The sequence below is a fragment of the Erythrolamprus reginae genome, chromosome 7 (genome assembly GCF_031021105.1).
Source record: "Erythrolamprus reginae isolate rEryReg1 chromosome 7, rEryReg1.hap1, whole genome shotgun sequence".
NCBI lineage: Eukaryota > Metazoa > Chordata > Lepidosauria > Squamata > Dipsadidae > Erythrolamprus > Erythrolamprus reginae.
The window spans coordinates 86,879,581-86,898,910 of NC_091956.1; the positions used below are offsets into that span (position 1 = coordinate 86,879,581).

General features: G+C 44.1%; 1 protein-coding gene across 1 annotated transcript; it reads left to right on the top strand.

The window, feature by feature from the left end:
* Positions 1-790: 790 nt before the first annotated feature.
* On the top strand, positions 791-10,235 carry LOC139170621 (placenta-specific gene 8 protein-like). Its single transcript, XM_070758094.1, has 5 exons — positions 791-882; positions 3,114-3,219; positions 4,791-4,915; positions 8,778-8,886; positions 9,991-10,235. The coding sequence occupies exons 2-4, from the start codon at positions 3,114-3,116 to the stop codon at positions 8,880-8,882; spliced, it is 336 nt and encodes a 111-aa protein (XP_070614195.1). The 5' UTR covers positions 791-882; the 3' UTR covers positions 8,883-8,886; positions 9,991-10,235.
* Positions 10,236-19,330: the final 9,095 nt, after the last annotated feature.

Here is a 19,330-nt window from a genome sequence, read left to right on the forward strand (position 1 = left end):
GGGAAGCTGTTTTCGCCCTCCCCAGGCATTGAATTATGGGTGTGGGCACTCAGGCATGTATGATGGTGTGCATGCACGCTCTTTCGGCACCGAGGAAAAGAAGGTTCGCCATCCCTGGTCTAGACAAACCAGTATAGAATCAGAGAGACATCCGAGAAAGTCTCCCTAGGAGGAGAGTCTCAAGGTTCTCCGTGAACGAGATGCACTGCCCACTCCTTCTGGTAGATCATCATCATCATTTGTGACCCTATTGGTGTGTTTGTTAGGACTGTGTGTAGAACTAGTTGGGTTTCCCAATATATGACTTAAGCCAGCAATGTATGGTCAAAGGAATTAGCACACCACTGCTTTAAGAGCTGATGTTCCTAACTAACAAATACTAACAAATACACCGATATGGTCACAAATGTCACAAAGGGAATTCTGGACAGCTAACAAAAATTAAAGCTGTAAACCCAAAGGAGGGAGGCACCACATGATTTTCAGAGTTTATATGGCTTGTTTGGAAGATACGTATCTGGTGTTTAAATGTCCCATGAATTCAGTGGAGTTTCTTGGGACTGGTGGAAGAATTCCTCCCTTCCCTTCCCTCCCCTCCCCTCCCCTCTTTTTTTCCTAGCTCTCTCTCTCTCCATGAAATGTGGGTTTGTTTCCTGCTTTTATTTATGTGGTTTTCTTTCCCTGTGAATACTATTGGTCCCTCAAGGTCTAATGCAACAGGACTTATCTTCTTGCAAAACACTGTTAACTGCAATTTCAACTTCCTGCTCCAGAACCAATGACAGTATCAGGAGTTACAAAGGTTGCTGAGTCCCATAAGTGTCTCTATAGTTACTGCTACCTTCAAGGAAGCAAGTGCTCGCATTCTCTTCTGAGCTCAAGGTAAGTGGCATGCGTAAATCCCATGTCCAGCTTTTTATGGGTTATTTTCTGTCAATGTTTAAAAGAGTTTGAGGGTTGAAGGGAGGCAATCTACTTGCACTGTAACTAAGCTTCCTTTCTTTAAAAAAATGGTAAAATTAAGGACAAGGCTGAGGTTAATGTTGTTTTTTCCACACTATATATCGTTTTAAGGGTGCAGGCATGGAACTTTATACCAAGGGAAATATTTCTCAAATGTTTTGTGTAACTTTTCTTTTAAAAAAAGACTTAAATAGATGGGGAAATGCTTTACCTACTGGAAGATCTTCGCCTTAGCCACAAAAGCAGGAAATGGTATTCAAAACGTAGGAAAATTGGACTGAATTCCAAGCAGAGTTGGGCTGAAGTCCCACGTCCCTCTGTGTGTGGGATTGAAGTGGGGGTTCTTTTGAAACACACTTTGCCTCATTGTGCTCAGAAACCTAAAAGGCAGATGACCAAGAGGGGTGAGATACGTTCGAAACTGAGTTAAGTAGCGGTTTAATCCACCTGCCTTCACTGACAGATCTCAGCCAGCCTTGTATGGGTGGACGGAGGGAGGACCGCTCCCACGGCTCCGTTCTGGACCATTTGCAGTCTCCGGACACTCTTCAAGGGTCAGCTCCACGTGTCATGACCCATTTTATGACTTTTTCTTTGCCTTGGGTGAATCTCGGCACTTGTCACCGTATTTTCGGAGTATAAGATGCACCGGTGTATAAGACTCACCTTGGTTTGGGGGCAGGAAAACAGGGGTGGGGGGTCTACTACCAGGTATCAATTGGGAAAAGTTAAGATCATCGAGATACCCATGTTAGTTGCATACATGCCATTTCCTATGTATTTAATTTTTTAAAATGAAGCCAGGATGGTGGTGCTAGGTCTCGCTTCTGGTTCTTCTGGTTGTGATGGTTTCGTTATTTATTTAGGTGGGGCTTTATTCCTGATTTTGTCAATAGTGCTGAATTCTGCTATAGGGTGGCTTCCAAAGAATGTAAATAAAACAAATGCTAAACAAAGGTGACTTATAGACCATTGCCTGAGTTACATTTCTGGCAGCTGGTTTCCATGCCCACAAGGGATGCCACGGTGGAGATATTCTTGGGATATAACACGGTTACTTGACCTTTAAGCTCTTCAGACTCCAACTCCCAGGATACTTTGGTCTCTGACTAGAGAATTCTGGGAGCTGTTATCCAGTCAGGTCAAAGTTGAGAAACACGGGGAGAGAGGAATGGAATGGAATGGAATAGAATTCTTTACTGGCCAAGTATGATTGGACACACAGGGAATTTGTCTCTGATACATAAGCTTTCAGTGTACATTCAATGAATAACAATTTGGAATGGAATAGAATAGAATAGAATAACAGAGTTGGAAGGGGCCCTGGAGGTCTTCTAGTCCAACCCCCTGCTTAGGCAGGAAACCCTACACCGCTTCAGACAAATGGTTATTCAGCATCTTCTTTAAAAATTCCAGTGTTGGAGCATTGAAAACTTCTGGAGGCAGGCTGTTCCACAGATTAATTGTTCTCAATGTCAGGCAATTTCTCCTCAGGGCTACGTTGCTTCTCTCTTTGATTGGTTTCATGTCCCCCCTGGTCCTTCTTCTCATCAAACTAGCCAGGCCCAGGCCCTGCAACCGTTCTTCATATGATTTAGCCTCCAGTACCCTGGTCATCTTTGTTGCTGTGTTGTCGGGACCACTTGGGGGCTTGAATGACCGTTTCACAGGGGTCACCTAAGACTATGGGGAAAGACAAATTATCCATGGTGTTAGGAACTAAAGCTTCTATTCTGGTGCCTTGGAACATATTTTTACAATCTGACCAATCAGGCGTTTACAGTGGGGGTGTCCCTTCAACCTTCCTGCCAATCAGCTTAAAGCTCTGTTGAGAGAATTGTTGCTAGACTTATGGCTGGGGGTCACCACAACACAAGGAACTGTATGAAGCGGTCATGGCTTTAGAAAGGTTGAGAACCCCTGGTCTACATGAATGCGAAGTGGATTCCTTGGATTCCGCTACCTCGAGGGTCTCCAAACTTGCCGACTTTAAGACTTGTGTACTTCCACTCTACGAATTCTGGGAGCTGGAGTCCACAAGTCTTAAAGTTGGGAAATTTGGGGACCCTCGAGGTAGCGAGCACATGAGGATATTGGTTGGGATTATTTATTGCCCTTTAACCCCTCGTGTTCTTTCTCTCCTTCTCCAGATGAACCCCCACGTGGTTATGAGCCAGCCCCAAATGGTAGTGACCCAACACCAAAGCCCCGAATGGCAAACCGGCTTACTTGATTGTTTCAGTGACTGTGGAGTGTGTGAGTAACTACGTATATAGCTCAGGGTGGAGATAGTTGTCGACTTGTTGGAATGCTTGAGTAAATCTTGGGCCAGATTCTTCTCCAAACCGGAAGATTGTTACGGTGGAAATACATTTTTCATTGGTATTGACATCATGTTTACTAAAGGCAAGGCTACTTTGCTTGGGAACAGGACGGTCAACGTACTCTCTGGGAATAAACACCATTTTAAAAAGTATTGTTAACTGAATGGCCACCACGCTACAAAAGGCCGTTTCTGTTTTAACCATATTTAATTTAATTTAGTTTAGTTTAGAATAGAATAGAATAGAATTCTTTATTGGCCAAGTGTGATTGGACACACAAGGAATTTGTCTTTGGTGCAGATGCTCTCGGCGGACATAAAAGAAAAGAGACATTTGTCAAGAATCATGTGGTACAACACTTAATGATGGTCATAGGGGTCAAATAAGCAATGAAGAAACAATCAATATTAATAAAAATCTTACGATACAAGCAACAAGTGACAGTCACACAGTCCTAAGTGGGAGGAATGATGAGGAAAAAACTACTATTAATAGTAGTGCAGACTTCGTAAAAAGTTTGACAGTGTTGAGGGAATTCTTTGTTTGGCAGAGTGAGGGCATTTGGGAGGTGCAGAGCAGGAGGCGGCCTTGTCAGTTTGTTCCTAACAGAGGCATGCTCTCCGCTAGATAAAATGGGCCTGCAAATGTCAATTAGCACCACTGCCAGTAGTTGCACCGCCAGGCACCACAGCAGGGGTGGGTCCCTTATCTTTTCCTACCAGTGCGCTGCGTGTGCATCGTGATATTTCATGCATCCCCAGTGCAATTTTGCTTCGTCACATGCGCAGAGGGACAATGTTCCTTCTGCACATGCTCAGAGATCCAAAAATTGCAGAAAATTATATATAAAAAAGATGGTGGCAGCACGAACTGTCAAAGAAGGCTGGAGCCCTTCACGCCAGAATTGTGCAATCAGCGCACTGGACCCCTCCAGTAAAAAAAACCCTACGGCACCATGGACAGATGTGTGAACAAAATGTCCTTGAAAATGCATTTATCACATGAATGTGCTGTAAAGTTTCTCAATAGATTTCCGTTAGTGTGACAATAAGTTCCCCTTTCATGCAGTTTTGGAAGAATTTAAAAAAAATCCATCTCATTCTCCAATTTAATGTTTATTTGGCTCCTGTGGACAAAATATTCGGAGTGTCAACCTCGCCCCCTCGTGCTGCCCCAGCAGGCTCGGGTTTTGCCCTCCGCAGGCTCCAAAGGCTTCCCTGGCGCTGGGGGAAGGTGAAACCCCCCTCCCAGAGCCTCTGGTCGAGCCCAACACCAGCTGGCCGGCCCACACCTGCCCGTTGGAGCTGAGCCAGGGCAGCAGATTGCGTGGCAGGAGATGTGGCCCCATGTGCCACCACTGCTCTCTCATCTCCTTTTATTTGGAGGGTCGAAGTTGAGAAGCCCATGGCCCTTGAGAGGAATCCCTCTCTCCATGGGTTGAATTTGCAGCGCATCCAGTCACCCGTGTGGCATTTGCAAACCTTTCTCCTCCTCCCTCCCTAGGTATCTGTGGGTTGTTTTGCCCCCTGTGTTTGGGGTGCCAGGTGGCCGCCGATATGGATGAATGCTGCCTCTGTGGCGCCAGCATGGCCATGCGCTCTGTCTATCGGACGAAATACGGCATTCAGGTGAGTGTGGGGTTTCTACAGCACTTCCGCCCTGTCACGGGTGGGTTCGGACCAGTGGTGGGCTCCCAAAATGTTTACGGTCACACTGTGGGCAAAGCTTATTTTGTGGGTGTGCCTTGCTGGCCATGTGACCAGGTGAATGTGTCTTGACAATCATGTGGCCTGGTGGTGGCTTAAAGGTCATGTGACTGGGTGGGAGGGGCTTACCAACCAAGATAAGTTTTCAAATAGGGGCTTGGACTCTTTCTCAGTGGATTAAGTCCCGTTATTTGAATAGCCACAAAAAGGGCAAATGACAGACAGCATCATTTGTGGAGGAGCACAGTAACATTTGAAGGTTTTATACAGAACCCAGAAGGTTCAGTAGGATAACAGGTTAGGCAAGTGGCTCAGTTTTCTTGAATTGCTATAAAAATTCAGTTCTAGGTAATGATTAAAATGAAGAAAGCGTTTATGGGTACTATTTAATTATTTCCTATTTTAAAAGTAATTAAGGATCATACAAAGGTACTACTAGTGAAGGAGGGGCAATGTTAAAAAGTATTTAATAAATAGTGCATAAATTTACGACGCCCACTGTGCCCTGCCCCATAGAAGCGACAGACCATTACTGGTTCTAACCTACCTTGCACCTTGTGGGGGGGGCTGTAGTTCGATCCCACACCCACCTACACAGTAACCACAAACCAGAAAACCCTTAAAAAGGCAAAACCGAGATGGCGACACATGCGCAGTGCCCGAAACCCAGTTCTGTGCATGTGCAGGAGGAAACCCCTCCCGCATCCAATTTTTTAAAAAAAATATATAAGAAAATTGAAAAAAATCCTCCCAAAAAGAAGGCCTCCTCCAGGGACTGGCACAGACTGATCCCGTTTGGAGACATCATTGTCATGTCACATCATTGGTGATGTCACCAGCGTGTTGTTCCCAGTTCGTTCAAACCAGTCCGAATCAAGAGGAACCTGCCTGTTTCCATTGAGATCTTGCCAATACCTGGCTTAACCTGATTGGTCACGGGGATTGTCAATCATCCAAGTCCTGGTTGTCCCAGAGGGGCTTTTCCGAGAGGGAACTGGACTTTTCTTGGGTTTTCCCTCTGAAAACGTTCGACTTTTCTTTCAAGAAGCTTCGTCGGTTTTGAAGAACTGAAGTTTCTTGGATGAGAAGCAATACATCTTTAAAGATTTTTTAAAGGAAAAAAAACACTTTAAAAATTCCCCAAGAAAACCCAGAACCCAGTTCTTGAATTAACCTCTTTCTGAGTTTGTACAGTGCGTTAAAGGGCAAAGGGAGCGGAGGGTGGGTTTGCACCTGGAGGAGAGAAGCCACCGAACAGCAAAGAAATGCAGGAGATGTGGTTCCACCCATTTCAGTTCTTCATCATTAGGGTTCTAGTCCATTTGATTTTTGTAAGGGTTTTTTTTCCCCCTGACTCAGATCTGATTTGCTGGATTTACATTATTTTAACAAAAGGCTTTTACCAAAACGACATCTTGATATTTGGTTAATGTTTCTATAAACGTACACCAAAGTAGTTTGCCTACAGAATTTTCCTAATAGAATTCAGTGATACCTCTCGTTAAGAAATTAATTCATTCCGTGACCAGGGTCTTAAGTAGAAAAGTTTGTAAGAAGAAGCATTTTTTCCCATAGGAATCAATGTAAAAGCAAATAATGCATGCGATTGGGGAAACCACAGGGAGGGTGGAGGCCCTGTTTCCTCCCAGGAAATTCCTAGAGAGGCCCCACGGAGGCTTCTCGCTGCCTTTTCCAGCCCTGTTTCCTCCCAGGAGATTCCTAGAGAGGCCCGGTGGAGGCTTCTTCCTGCCTTTTCCAGCCCTGTTTCCTCCCAGGAGATTCCTAGAGAGGCTGCATGGAGACTTCTTCCTGCCTTTTCCAGCCCTGTTTCCTCCCAGGAGATTCCTAGAGAGGCCCCACGGAGGCTTCTCCCTGCCTTTTCCGGCCCTGTTTCCTCCCAGGAGATTCCTAGAGAGGCCCCACGGAGGTTTCTCCCCGCCTTTTCCAGCCCTGTTTCCTCCCAGGAGATTCCTAGAGAGGCCCGGTGGAGGCTTCTTCCTGCCTTTTCCAGCCCTGTTTCCTCCCAGGAGATTCCTAGAGAGGCTGCATGGAGACTTCTTCCTGCCTTTTCCAGCCCTGTTTCCTCCCAGGAAATTCCTAGAGAAGCCCCACAGAGGCTTCTCCCTGCCTTTTCCGGCCCTGCTTCCTCCCAGGAGATTCCTAGAGAAGCCCCACAGAGGCTTCTCCCTGCTTTTTCTGGCCCTGTTTCCTCCCAGGAGATTCCTGGAGAGGCCCCACGGAGGCTTCTCCCCGGCTTTTCTGCCCCTGTTTCCTCCCAGGAGATTCCTAGAGAGGCTGCATGGAGACTTCTTCCTGCCTTTTCCAGCCCTGTTTCCTCCCAGGAGATTCCTAGAGAAGCCCCACAGAGGCTTCTCCCTGCTTTTTCTGGCCCTGTTTCCTCCCAGGAGATTCCTGGAGAGGCCCCACGGAGGCTTCTCCCTGCCTTTTCCGGTTACATTTTTGGAGGCTCGGGTTTGTAAGTGGAAAATGGTTCTTGAGAAGAGGCAAAAAAATCTTGAACACCTGGTTCTTGTCTAGAAAAGTTTGTAAGTAGAGGCGTTTGTAGGTAGAGGTACCACTGTGCGTTTTACATAGACTTTCTCTAAATTTATCTCTCTTTTTGTCATCAGTGAACTATATTATATTATATTATATTATATTATATTATATTATATTATATTATTATATTATATTATATTATATTATATTATATTATATTATATTATATTATATTATATTATATTATATTATATTATATTATATTATATTATATTATATTATATTATATTATATTATACTATACTATACTATACTATACTATACTATATTATATTATATTATATTATATTATATTATATTATATTATATATTACATATTAGGAAAAAGGTGAATTTCATAATACTAACTTTTGACCTGTGTGTAGGGGTGAACATTCAGAAATCAATCAGTCGGCATACACATACTGAACAAAAACTAAAAGAATATTCTTCCTCACCTCTAAGAGATTAAATATTTCTGAATGTAATCAAAGTTGCCTTTTTGGAGAGAAATGTGTATTATTTAATTAATTAATTAAACTGGAAGACTCCTTCCAGAATTGTGAAATTCAAGAATTTTTAGCAGTGATGATCTTGTCCGGGGAATCTGACATCTCAGTTGGAGAAGTTTGTTCTGCATTCTGAAATATTTATCCATGCCGTGTTTTTTGACATGTGCTTTTCATTTGTTTTATCATGTGAGTCTGTCATCTACTTGCGAAAGAACCGTTCCTCTCTTAACCCTTAGAAGCCTAGAAGCGTAGAAGATTGACAGGAGAAAAAGACCTCCTGGTCCATCTAGTCTGCCCTTATACTATTCCTTGTATTATATCTGAGGATGGATCTATGTTTATCCCAGGCAGGTTTAAATTCAGTTCCTGTGGATTTACCAACCACATCTGCTGGAAGTTTGTACCAAGCATCTACTACCCTTTCAGTGAAATAATATTGTCTCACGTTGCTTCTGATCTTTCCCCCAACTAACTTCAGATTGTGTCCCCTTGTTCTTGTGTTCACTTTCCTATTAAAAACACTTCCCTCCTGAACCTTATTTAACCCTTTAACATATTCAAATGTTTCGATCATGTCCCCCCTTTTCCTTCTGTCCTCCAGACTCAACAGATGGAGTCCATGAAGTCTTTCCTGATCCGTTTTATGCTTAAGACCTTCCACCATTCTTGTAGCCCGTCTTTGGACCCCTTCAATTTGACCCATATCTCTTTTGTGCCTTCTTTCTGTTCCACAGGGGTCCCTGGTGGGCGACTTTTGTGCAACAATGTTTTGCACTCTCTGCAGCGTTTGCCAACTCAAGAGAGACATCAATCAACGAAAAGACAAGGGAATCTTCTAAGAAGGTTGGTTTTACTCCCTGGACATGAGGGGCCATTGGAGAAGCCAGTGGCGCAGCAGGTGCTCTGGTGCAGTGTTTCCCAACCTTGGCCCCTTGAAGGTATCAGCATTCGCAGCCTGGGGGATTCTGGGAGTTGAAGTCCAAACGTCTTCAAGTGGCCACGGTTGGGAAACGCTGCTCTAGTGGAATCACAAACTCGCAGGAACCAAAAATACAGTTCCAAGGCGCCAGAATAGAAGCTTTAGTTCCTAACACCAGGGGGAAGTTTGTCTTTGTCCCGTGGTCTTGGGCGACCCCTGTGAAACGGTCCTTCGCCCCCCCCAGGGGTCCCGACCTCCAGGTTGAGAACCATTGCAATAACACATGCCCCCAGACCCTTGCCTTCCAACTTTGCCTTATAAATAACCCTCAACTTCTAATTCACCATAAGGACCAGAATATCCACTGTTAAGCAGTGTGGTTAAGTGAGGCGTCATGGGACGGCTGTGGTTGTTAAATGAGTGTTAGGAAAAACTTCAGAAGAGAAGCATTTACGGGGAGGGATTTCTGACAGTCTCAAAAAGGGTGAACAGTGCGGTCGGGGGGCAGAGAAAGCGAGTAACAACAACAACAACAACAACAACAATAATAATAATTTATTAGATTTGCATGCCGCCCCTCTCCGAAGACTTGGGGCGGCTCACAACAATGATAAACAATGTACAAATCCAATATTTAAAAAACAATTTAAAAACCCTTATAATAAAATAATCACATAACCCAATCAAACCATACATAAACCAAGATAGTTAGGGGATATGTCAATTTCCCCAAGCCTGGCGACAAAGGTGAGTTTTCAACAACTTGCAAAAGGCAAGGAGGGTGGGGGCAGTTCTGATCCCTGGGGGGAGCTGATTCCAGAGGGCCAGAGCCGCCACAGAGAAGGCTCTTCCCCAAGGACACGCCAGGTGACATTGGATATTGGATATATTTGGAAAGAGAGTACAAAATGTTCAGAAAAACAGAGTAAAAAAAGGTTTAAAAAGTAGAAAACCCCCCCACTCCACCCTCCAACAAAAAGAATCACAAATGTTTTGACGTTGTCTGAATTTTCCCTTTTCTGTTTCAGGTTTGGCTGTTTTCAGCAGCGCACGTCCAACCATGTCAAATCCATTTTATGCTCCCTGAATTCCATTTGATGCTTCTCAAATTATCTTTCGTAATCAAAGCAAATTGTCCTTTGAAATGATCGCCAATAAGTGTCTTCTGTGCAAGATAACACACTGGATACAAAATAATTACAATACAGCTTTTTGAAGAAAGATGATGTGTATAGTTTTCTTGTTGGAAATTTATTAAAGAATTAAATCAAAATCTTATTACTCCACCTCACTTTGGCAGAAATACAAATACAAATACACACCTACAAACACGTGTCTTTTGTCTGGATACAGCCTCTATTTCAAGGGAATACGGTTGTTTGACATCAAGGGAACGGGTGGCAAAGTGTAATAGATTTTATATGGAAAGGGAAAGGTTCCCCTCACACGTAGGTGCTAGTTCCTGACTCTAGGGGGCAGTGCAAATATCCATTTCAAAGCAAAGAGCCCTCTGAAGACATCTTCGTGGTTATGTGGCCGGCTGGTACCTTCCCACCAAAGTGGCCCCTATTTTTCTACTTGCATTTTCTACGGGCTTTCAAACTGCTAGGTTGGCAGGAGCTCACTCCATTACGCGGCACTGGGATTCGAACTGCTGAACTACCAACCTTCTGATTGACAATGCCACCCTTCTCGAGGCGGCTCAGGGCGGCGTACAACGTATAACAATATATAAGAAATCTAATATCTCTAAAATATGAACATTTACTAAAAAACATTTAAAAGACCCCATGAACACTCACATGCATTCTGAGCTGTGTCCCTAGATTTTATAGAACCTTTTTTTCCTCGGGTGCCGAAAGAGCATGTGAGTGCGCTATCACGCATGCGCCAGTGCCCACACCCATCATCCAATGCCTGGGGAGGGGGAAAAGAGCTTCTCCTGCCTCCTGGAGGCCCCCTGAGGGCAGGAAATGGCCTCTTTCCCTACTTCCGGTGGGCCCAGCAGGCTCGTGTTTTGCCCTCCCCAAGGGCCAAAGGCTTTTCTGGAGGATGGGGAGGGTAAAAACTCCCTCCCCATCCCCCCAAAGGCTCTGGGCAAGACAAATGTTTGTTTATTTATTTATTTAATTGGATTTTTATGCCGCCCCTCTCCGAGGACTCGGGGTGGCTCACAGCATATACAAAAACAGAACAATAATATAAATCCAATACAATTAAAACAACCATTAGATTCAATTAAAAGAAAGTAAAACCTATCCAACCAATCATTCAACACTTCATACTTAAGACATTCCTTGATCAGGGGGAAGATCTAAAAGTCCCAAGCCTGACAGCCAAGATGAGTTTTTAAGCTCTTTCGGAAGGTGAGGAGGGTGGGGGCAGTGCGAATCTCTGGGGGGAGCTGATTCCAGAGGGCCGGGGCCCCCACAGAGAAGGCTCTTCCCCTGGGTCCCGCCAGCCAAATAGGGCCGTAACTGGTGCACCAGGCGCCCAAGTTGCGAACCCTCTCTGAGGGGGTCACTAATTCCCCCCCCCAGGGTGATGGACGGACAGATGAATGTGTCCTTGGGAGGCAGTACCCACAGCCACTCCGTCTTGTCTGGATTGAGCCTGAGCCTGTTGGCACCCATCCAGACCCTGGGGGGTGAACTATTGACCCCCTCAGAGAGGGTTCGCAACTTCTACATCCTCCTCGATCCACAGCTAACTTTAGAACACCATCTTTCGGCTGTGGCGAGGGGGGCGTTTGCCCAGGTCTGATTGGTACACCAGTTGCGGCCCTATTTGGACAGGGAGTCTTTGCTCAAGGTCACTCATGCCCTTATCACCTTGAGGTTCAACTACTGCAATGCTCTCTACATGGGGCTACCTTTGAAGAGTGTTCGGAAACTTCAACTCGTCCAAAATGCAGCCGCGCGAGCAGTCTTGGGCCTTCCAAGAAATGCCCATATCTCACCATCACTCTGCGGACTGCATTGGCCACCAATCTGTTTCCGGGCACAATTCAAAGTGTTGGTTATGACCTATAAAGCCCTTCATGGCATCGGACAAGATTATCCCCAAGACCGCCTTTTGCCACACGAATCCCAGCGACTGGTGAGGTCCCACAGAGTTGGCCTCCTTAGGGTCCCGTCGACCAAACAATGTTGGCTGGTGGGACCCAGGGGAAGAGCCTTCTCTGTGGGGGGCCCGGCCCTCTGGAATCAGTTCCCCCTGGAGATTCGCACTGCCCCTACCCTCCTCGCCTTCCGAAAGAGTTGAAAAACTCATCTTTGCTGCCAGGCTTGGGACTTTTAGATCTTCCCCCTGACCAATGAATGTTTTAAGTATGATTGTTGAATATTAGTTTGATGGGTTTTCTTTTAATTGAATTTAATAGTTGTTTTAATGTATTATTAATTGGATTCATATTATTGTTCTGTTTTTGCTCATGCTGTGAGCCACCGAGAGTCCTCGGAGAGGGGTGGCATACAAATGCAATAAAATAAATAAATAAATAAATAAAATAAATAAATAAATGTTCTCCCCTGGTCCTTTTTTTCATTAAAGTGGTGATTGCCACTTCCTGCAGCCGTTCTTCATATTTTAGCCTCCAATCCGCTAGTCCTCTTCATGCCTCTTCTCTGCACTCTTTCTAGTCTCAACATCCTTTTGGCATCGCAGTGACCAAAACTGAATATTCAGTGTTACAAGTGTGGCCTTATACCAAAGCCTTATAAAGGGATATTAAGTTAACCCTTGATTCTCTCCCTCTGTTAATGCAGCCTAGACCTGTGTTGGCTTTTTTGGAAGCTGCTGCCCAGGGGTGGCTCCTATTTGAATGAGCCTCTTGCCTTTTCTTAAATTAAACTGAGAATGAAATTTCCATGCATGCAAAAAGCAAAACTTTCACCTCTATGCAAACATGGCTCATCTCCCTGGAGGAAAGAGGAAGCAATACAACTTCTTGTTTTCTCCTCGCGATCTTCTTGCTGATAAAGGGTTCCCACCCAACGGTTCCCACTCAGGTCCCATTTAGCAATTTGGAAAGCACAAATGTTGAGTTCAGGGGACCCTCGTATGTATTAATCCTTCAGAGAGGGTGGGGGGCAAAGGTTGGAGGTGGAGCCTTTGAGATGGAGCTATGTTCTTTCTGCGCCAGCTCAGGAAGCTCAAACTGCCCAAGGAGCTGCTGGCCCAGTTCTACAGAGGAATCGTTAAGTCTGTCACCTGAACCTCTATAACTGTCTGGTTCGGTTCTACAACCCAACAGGACCGACACGGACTTCAGAGGAGAATCAGAACTGCAGAAAAAACAATGGCTGCCAACCTGCCTTCCATGGAGGACCTGTAGACTGCACGGGTCGAAAAGAGGGCGTGGAAAATATTGACTGACCCCCCTCGCATCCTGGACACAAACTGTTTCAACTCTGACCCTCAAAACGTCGCTACAGAGCCCTGCACACCAAGACACAAGAACAGTTTTTTCCCAAACGCCCTCACTCTGCTAAACAAACAATTCCCTCAACACTGTCAGACTTTTTACTAAATCTGCACTTCTATTTCCACTAGTTTTTCTCATCATTCCTATCATCCTTTCCCTCCCACTTAGGACTGTATGACTGTCACTTGTTGCTTGTATCCTGTTGTGGTTCCGTCTGAGGCCCCTCAGGGAACGGCTGATCTTCTGTCGGTTTCCAGCTCAGAGGGGGAGGATGAGGAACAGGAGGTGCAGACAGACGAGGAGGAGGAATCCCAGGCTGAAGAAGAGGGAGGACAGCCAGAGTCCCACCAGGGGGAGCTCTCCCCAGCAAGCAGCCTGGATTCCTTAGAGGAAAATGCACAAGCCATAATTGATCTGCGACAAAGAAGAGCTACTCAGAGAAGGAATCAATTGGCTAAGTACTTTCAGCATTAAAGAGGCAACAGCTGGGTTTGGGTGTGGTGCTCTTTGGAAAGGCTAAAAGGCAGACCCACCCTTCCTGGCTTGTGGAGTTTTATCTTTGAGAGTCGTGGGACCTGGCTGTGAACTTTGGCGTCTTGGAATCCTGGTTTGTGCCTTTGACTATTGAAACCTTGGGGGGGGGGGGTGCCAGCAAGAAGCTTGCTGTATTGTCTGGACATCAGGACTCTGCTGTAACGTATTATAGCCTGTCTGTTGGGAAGAACAGGTTTTCCTCTGTGTTTATTTTTTCCAGCTATAAAATACTTTTGGCTTTTACCAGAGTGTCTGGCTGTTTTTTCCAGTTGGTGTTGAGATCTGGGGGAACCCAGACAGAACATATCCTAAGATTTTTATTAATATTGATTGTTTCTTCATTGCTTATTTGACCCCTATGACCATCATTAAGTGTTGTACCATATGATTTTTGACAATCTTTTCCTTAATGTCCACTGAGAGCATCTGCACCAAAGACAAATTCTTTGTGTGTCCGATCACACTTGGCCAATAAAGGATTCTATTCTGTTCTATTCAACCAATGGGGGTGAAAAAAATATGTGTACATGGAAGATTCCAGAACAAGTGTATGTGTATTTAATTGTTTCAAAAGAAAGTTGGAATCGAGAGAGATAAATATCTCCAGAATTGTTGGAGCTCATTTAAAATGTAATTCAGCCGTTGCTGGGAAAGACACCACAGCCAGAAAGGTTTCCCCAAATAAAGGGGGATGCCACCAGAGTTAGCAGCCGTGAGGGGCTGCCCTTAACGCCATACGCCGGGATGCCTCCGAATGGGCAGCGGGCATGGGCCGGCACGGAAGCAAAGAAATTGGTGAAAATCCCCAGAATCTTGCGGTCATGCTCAACTTGGCATGAGATTTCGCTTCCTGCCCATGTACAGGAATCAAATCTCAGGCCTGGAGGTGGACACACCTGACTGCTGGTCAGCTGGAGCTGCGCTGAGAGCTCCATGTCCGGTTGGGCCCATTCAGGAGGTAAAGGAGCGAGCACCACTTCCCATAGGATTTAGGGACTTCATAGCCTGCTCTGAGAGAGGGGGGCTGTTGGCGCCCCTAATAAAGGAAACCATGCGTTAACCACAAAGGCCTTGTTTGGTTCAGAACAGTTGGGGAATTTTTATGGCTGTTGTTCTTGAAAATGCGTTGAGCGCCACCTGGTGGACAGACACCTTTTTTCATGGTTTGGAAAGTTGCCTTGTGGTGGTGAAGAGGCCTGGATAGCTCCACGAAGGTGGTATGAGCGATGCCACACAGGGCCACCTAAGATGGTCAGCAAGGAAGGGCTGCCCGTTGCCAGCACTCCCGGTGTTCTCCCGGTGTCAGGCGTGGTTGCACGCATGTCAGCGCGAGATTCGGTTCCCCACACATGCGCAGAGGCTGAGCCTCGCATGAAACCAGCAAAATCTCTTGCACACCAGCGTCTCCTCACAAGATTTGGCTTCCTCCGCATGTGCAGAAGCCAAATCTCACACTGACACACGTGCGCACCCGCTGGTCAGCTGGAGATGCACACGCAACTCCATTTCTCCAATTGGGCCGTGCACCTGACCATTCCAGCGCAGCCCGTTCCTGATGGTCATCCCATAGCAGAGAGCTCTGGCAAAGTGGGACCCCCTGGAGAAGGGAACGGCCACCCACTCCAGCCCTTCACTGGTCGGAAGGTGCCCCATGTGCTGCTGGGGAAGAGCAGAGGGTCAGCGCTAAGAGCGCCAGAAAGAATGCGCCCTGCCCCCTGTTACGAACGTGTCAAAGCACATCACTCGAATGAACTTAGTTTAATCAATGAAAGGGAGACGTGAAGGGTTTGAGAAACTGGGTTTTTTTCATCTCCAACCAGGGGATCAAGAGCAAGAACGTGGTCTCAAAACCAGCACACTAAGGTGCAGAAACTGACCAAAGAGTAGCCAGATGAATACCTGGGGGGCAGGTTATTTTTCCCCCTATTTTTCCCCCCCAAACTAAAGTACGTCATATACTCCAGTGCATCTTATACTCCGAAAAATATGGTAAGTTGATCTGACCATCATTTCCCCCCCCCCAAAAAAATTCTAACCGTACACTTGTGGGAAAATGCTCAAAAAAAAATAAAGGGAACACTCAAATAACACATCCTGCATTGTTTATTGTTGTTGTGAGCTGCCCTGAGTCTTCAGAGAGGGGCGGCATACAAATCTAATTATTATTATTATTATTATTATTATTAATAATAATAATAATAATAATAATAATAATAGATTTGAATGAATGAAATATTCTCATTGAATCCTTTGTTCTGTACAAAGTTGAACGTGCACAACAGCATATGTGAAATTGACTGTCCATCAGTGTCGCTTCCTAAGTGGACAGTTTGATTTCACAGAAGTTTGATTTGCTTGGAGTTCTATTGTGTTGTTTAAGTGTTCCCAGTGTATATTTCCTTGTAAAGGCCTCTACCTCTAATGAGCAGAAGTCCACATCAGTATTTTTGACCTGCAAGTACTTTTCTTTCACATAAACATCTAATTACTTTGCTGGGAAATGGCCTGGGTTTCTGGTTGCTACGTTGAAACTACCCCTGTAATTATCTCTTGAGTTGACAGAGAGCACAGCTGCTTCAAAGCGTTCGATTAAGCGGCCACTGTCTCACCGAACGCAGCTCTCCGTAATATTACAACAAGCTAATGGGATCTAAATAGGAAGCCTTGAAAATTTGGGAGCTCCCTTGAAAACGAACAGGAGGGAAAAGCGGTCGTCCATTTTCATCTTTTTTTTCCAAATCGGAAGATGGTGACCAGCAAGGCTTCCTACTAGCAGAAGAAGACGACCCCCAACTCCTCAAAAGCATCATCACAGGTCAGAAAGATAATGAATTTATTTGATTCGCCCCCAATGTGTTTTAGTTGCCAAAGATGAAAAATGCAGAAGGCGCTAAGAATTGGAAGACAGAACACAAGGGAATAATCTGGCACCTAATAATAGCTCACGTTAAATTGATAATAATGGTTTCATAAAGTAATTCAGTATTGTATTTTTAATACGTAGTAATCATTTAGGAATGAACCTTAATATGACTTGCTTTAAAACCCCGGTAGCTTTGAATCACATCTGGTGTTGCAGGCTGTTGTTTTCCATAAGTCTTGAAAATAAGTCTTCGTAGCAGGGACGTTTATAAAAACTTTAGAATTTATAGCTGTTAGAAATCAATATATAATTGTTTTTCCGACACAGATTGAGTGACTACCAATCCTCCAGGTCTGGTCTTACTTTACAATCCTTTACAATGGTTTCCTCTCGTTATCACCAAATAGTGCTTATCTCTAAAATTTCTCAGATTTGGGGGAATTACAAAGCCAGGCATTTTAATGGGCAAATTAACCTTTTTAATAAGATTCGCTTGAACGTGGAGTCACAGGCACAAGCACCGCACAGGTCTGCAATTTGCAAAACATCGAGCAGTTTATTTTTCCAGGAGGAAGAATAATTTGACCACATGTCCCTTCTATTTCTTCCACCTGACCCATGAAATTTACCTGGCAGGGTTTGAGTGGGATATTTGAAGTTTCCATCCGGGGCTAGTATTGTTCAATATCTTCATCTATGAAGATTCCCTCTCTCTCTCTCTCTCTCTTTTTAAATCTTAATCTATTTAGTTAAAATAATTTTTATTGCAATTTTCCAATTAAAAATAAAAACAACAATAAGACAAACAGACAATACAACATACAAAACAAACGTGTACATCACATATATGTCAAATATAATTCCACTAATACAGCTTCACACCATTGTAATTTCCTTCTAATTTCCACTTTTTTTAAGTCTTAAATCTATTTTTAATGCCTTGCATATAGTTTTGTGATATGGATCAATTTGAAACTTTCATATTTTCTTTATTTTTTTTTAAAAAATATTTTATTAAGTTATTTACATTTAAAAACAACAAAAAAGAGGACGTATATACAAAAAATAGACAAAATAAAACAATACAATACAATACTGTACAATTAGCAATAACAAAAACATTTAGACTTATACACCGCTTCACAATGATTTTGCAGCCCTCCCTAAGCGATTTACAGAATCAGCCTCTTGCCTCCAACAATTGGGGTCCTCACTTGACCCCCCTCGGAAGGAGGGAAGGCTGAGGCAACTTTCTGCCGGTGGTGAGATTCGAACTGCTGAACTACAGCTAGCAGTTAGCTGAAGTAGCCCGTACTGCTGCACTCTAACCACTACACCATCTCCACCACATAACTTTTAGGGTTATAATACAGAAACTTATATCAATAGTAAATTCATGTTGATGTAAACTTTTCAATTAACATATTTATATAGTCTTTTTCACTAGCATGCTTAATTATTATCCATTGATATAATTGTTCCATTTTAACATTAACAAGTCTATGGAGATTCTCAATCATCCAGATCATGGTTGCCCCAAATACGTTTTTCAAGAGGCAACTCAGTGACAGACGGCTGATAGGTTGGTTCAGGCCGGTTCTCACCTCCTGGTGGGGGAAATTTTCACCCTTTCGCCAAACCAGCAACAATGGCCACCTGTCCAAGCCTCCGAACCAGTTCTCTCTTTTTTTTCTACTATAATTTTTTAAATTACATATTTAATTGATTTTATAAAATATGAACACACGCACGGCATACAACAAGTGCTCTGTGATTGGTGCCCACCACCAGACAAACATTCACACCCCTCCACCAAATTGGGGGTGTTTCTTATATATCCTGAAGAGCAAAATATCTGTTTACATATTATAAAGTGATTCCAATTTGTTTCTTGTAGCTGGGTCTCGGATTCTACTCGCCATATATCTTCTTACCTTGTCCTGTCGTCCCATCTCTGTCAGAGACCTCGGAGTGCTCACATCCAATGACCTAGGTCCCAGAGCCCACTGTAGCAACATTGCCAAAAAGGCTTTAAGGGTTGTTCACCTAAGCTTCTTCTCTGGTATTGACATTGATCTGCTAACCAGACTTTACAAAATATTTGTGTTATGTCTGACAAAGTTACAGGTCCGTTCTGACTTAACAATAGTTCATAAAATCATATACCAAAATGTCCTTTCTGCTAGTGACTACTTCACCTTCAACTGCAACAACACACAAGCACATAATAGATTTAAACTAAATGTCAACCGCTCTAAACTAGACTGCAAAAAATACGACTTCAGCAATAGAATAATCAATTCCTGGAATGCACTACCTGACTGTGGTTCCTTCCTCAAACCCCAAAATCTTTAACCTCAGACTGTCTACAGTCGACCTCTCCCCCTGTCTAAGAGGCCGTGCATAAGCGCACCATTGTGCCTGCCGTCCCTGTCCTACTGTTTTATTGTCTTCTTTCATTACTTTTCATCATTACTCTTCTAATGTTTTATTTATACAAATTACCATACTATAATTGTTTGACAAATATAAATAAATAAAAACA

Excerpts from the sequence above, each read along its gene's own strand:
- LOC139170621 (XM_070758094.1), top strand. The coding sequence starts at position 3,114 with ATGAACCCCCACGTGGTTATGAGCCAGCCCCAAATGGTAGTGACCCAA. Across the intron at positions 3,220-4,790 it reads TTTCAGTGACTGTGGAGTGT|GTATCTGTGGGTTGTTTTGC; the intron begins GTGAGTAACTAC and ends CTCCCTCCCTAG. Across the intron at positions 4,916-8,777 it reads GGACGAAATACGGCATTCAG|GGGTCCCTGGTGGGCGACTT; the intron begins GTGAGTGTGGGG and ends TCTGTTCCACAG.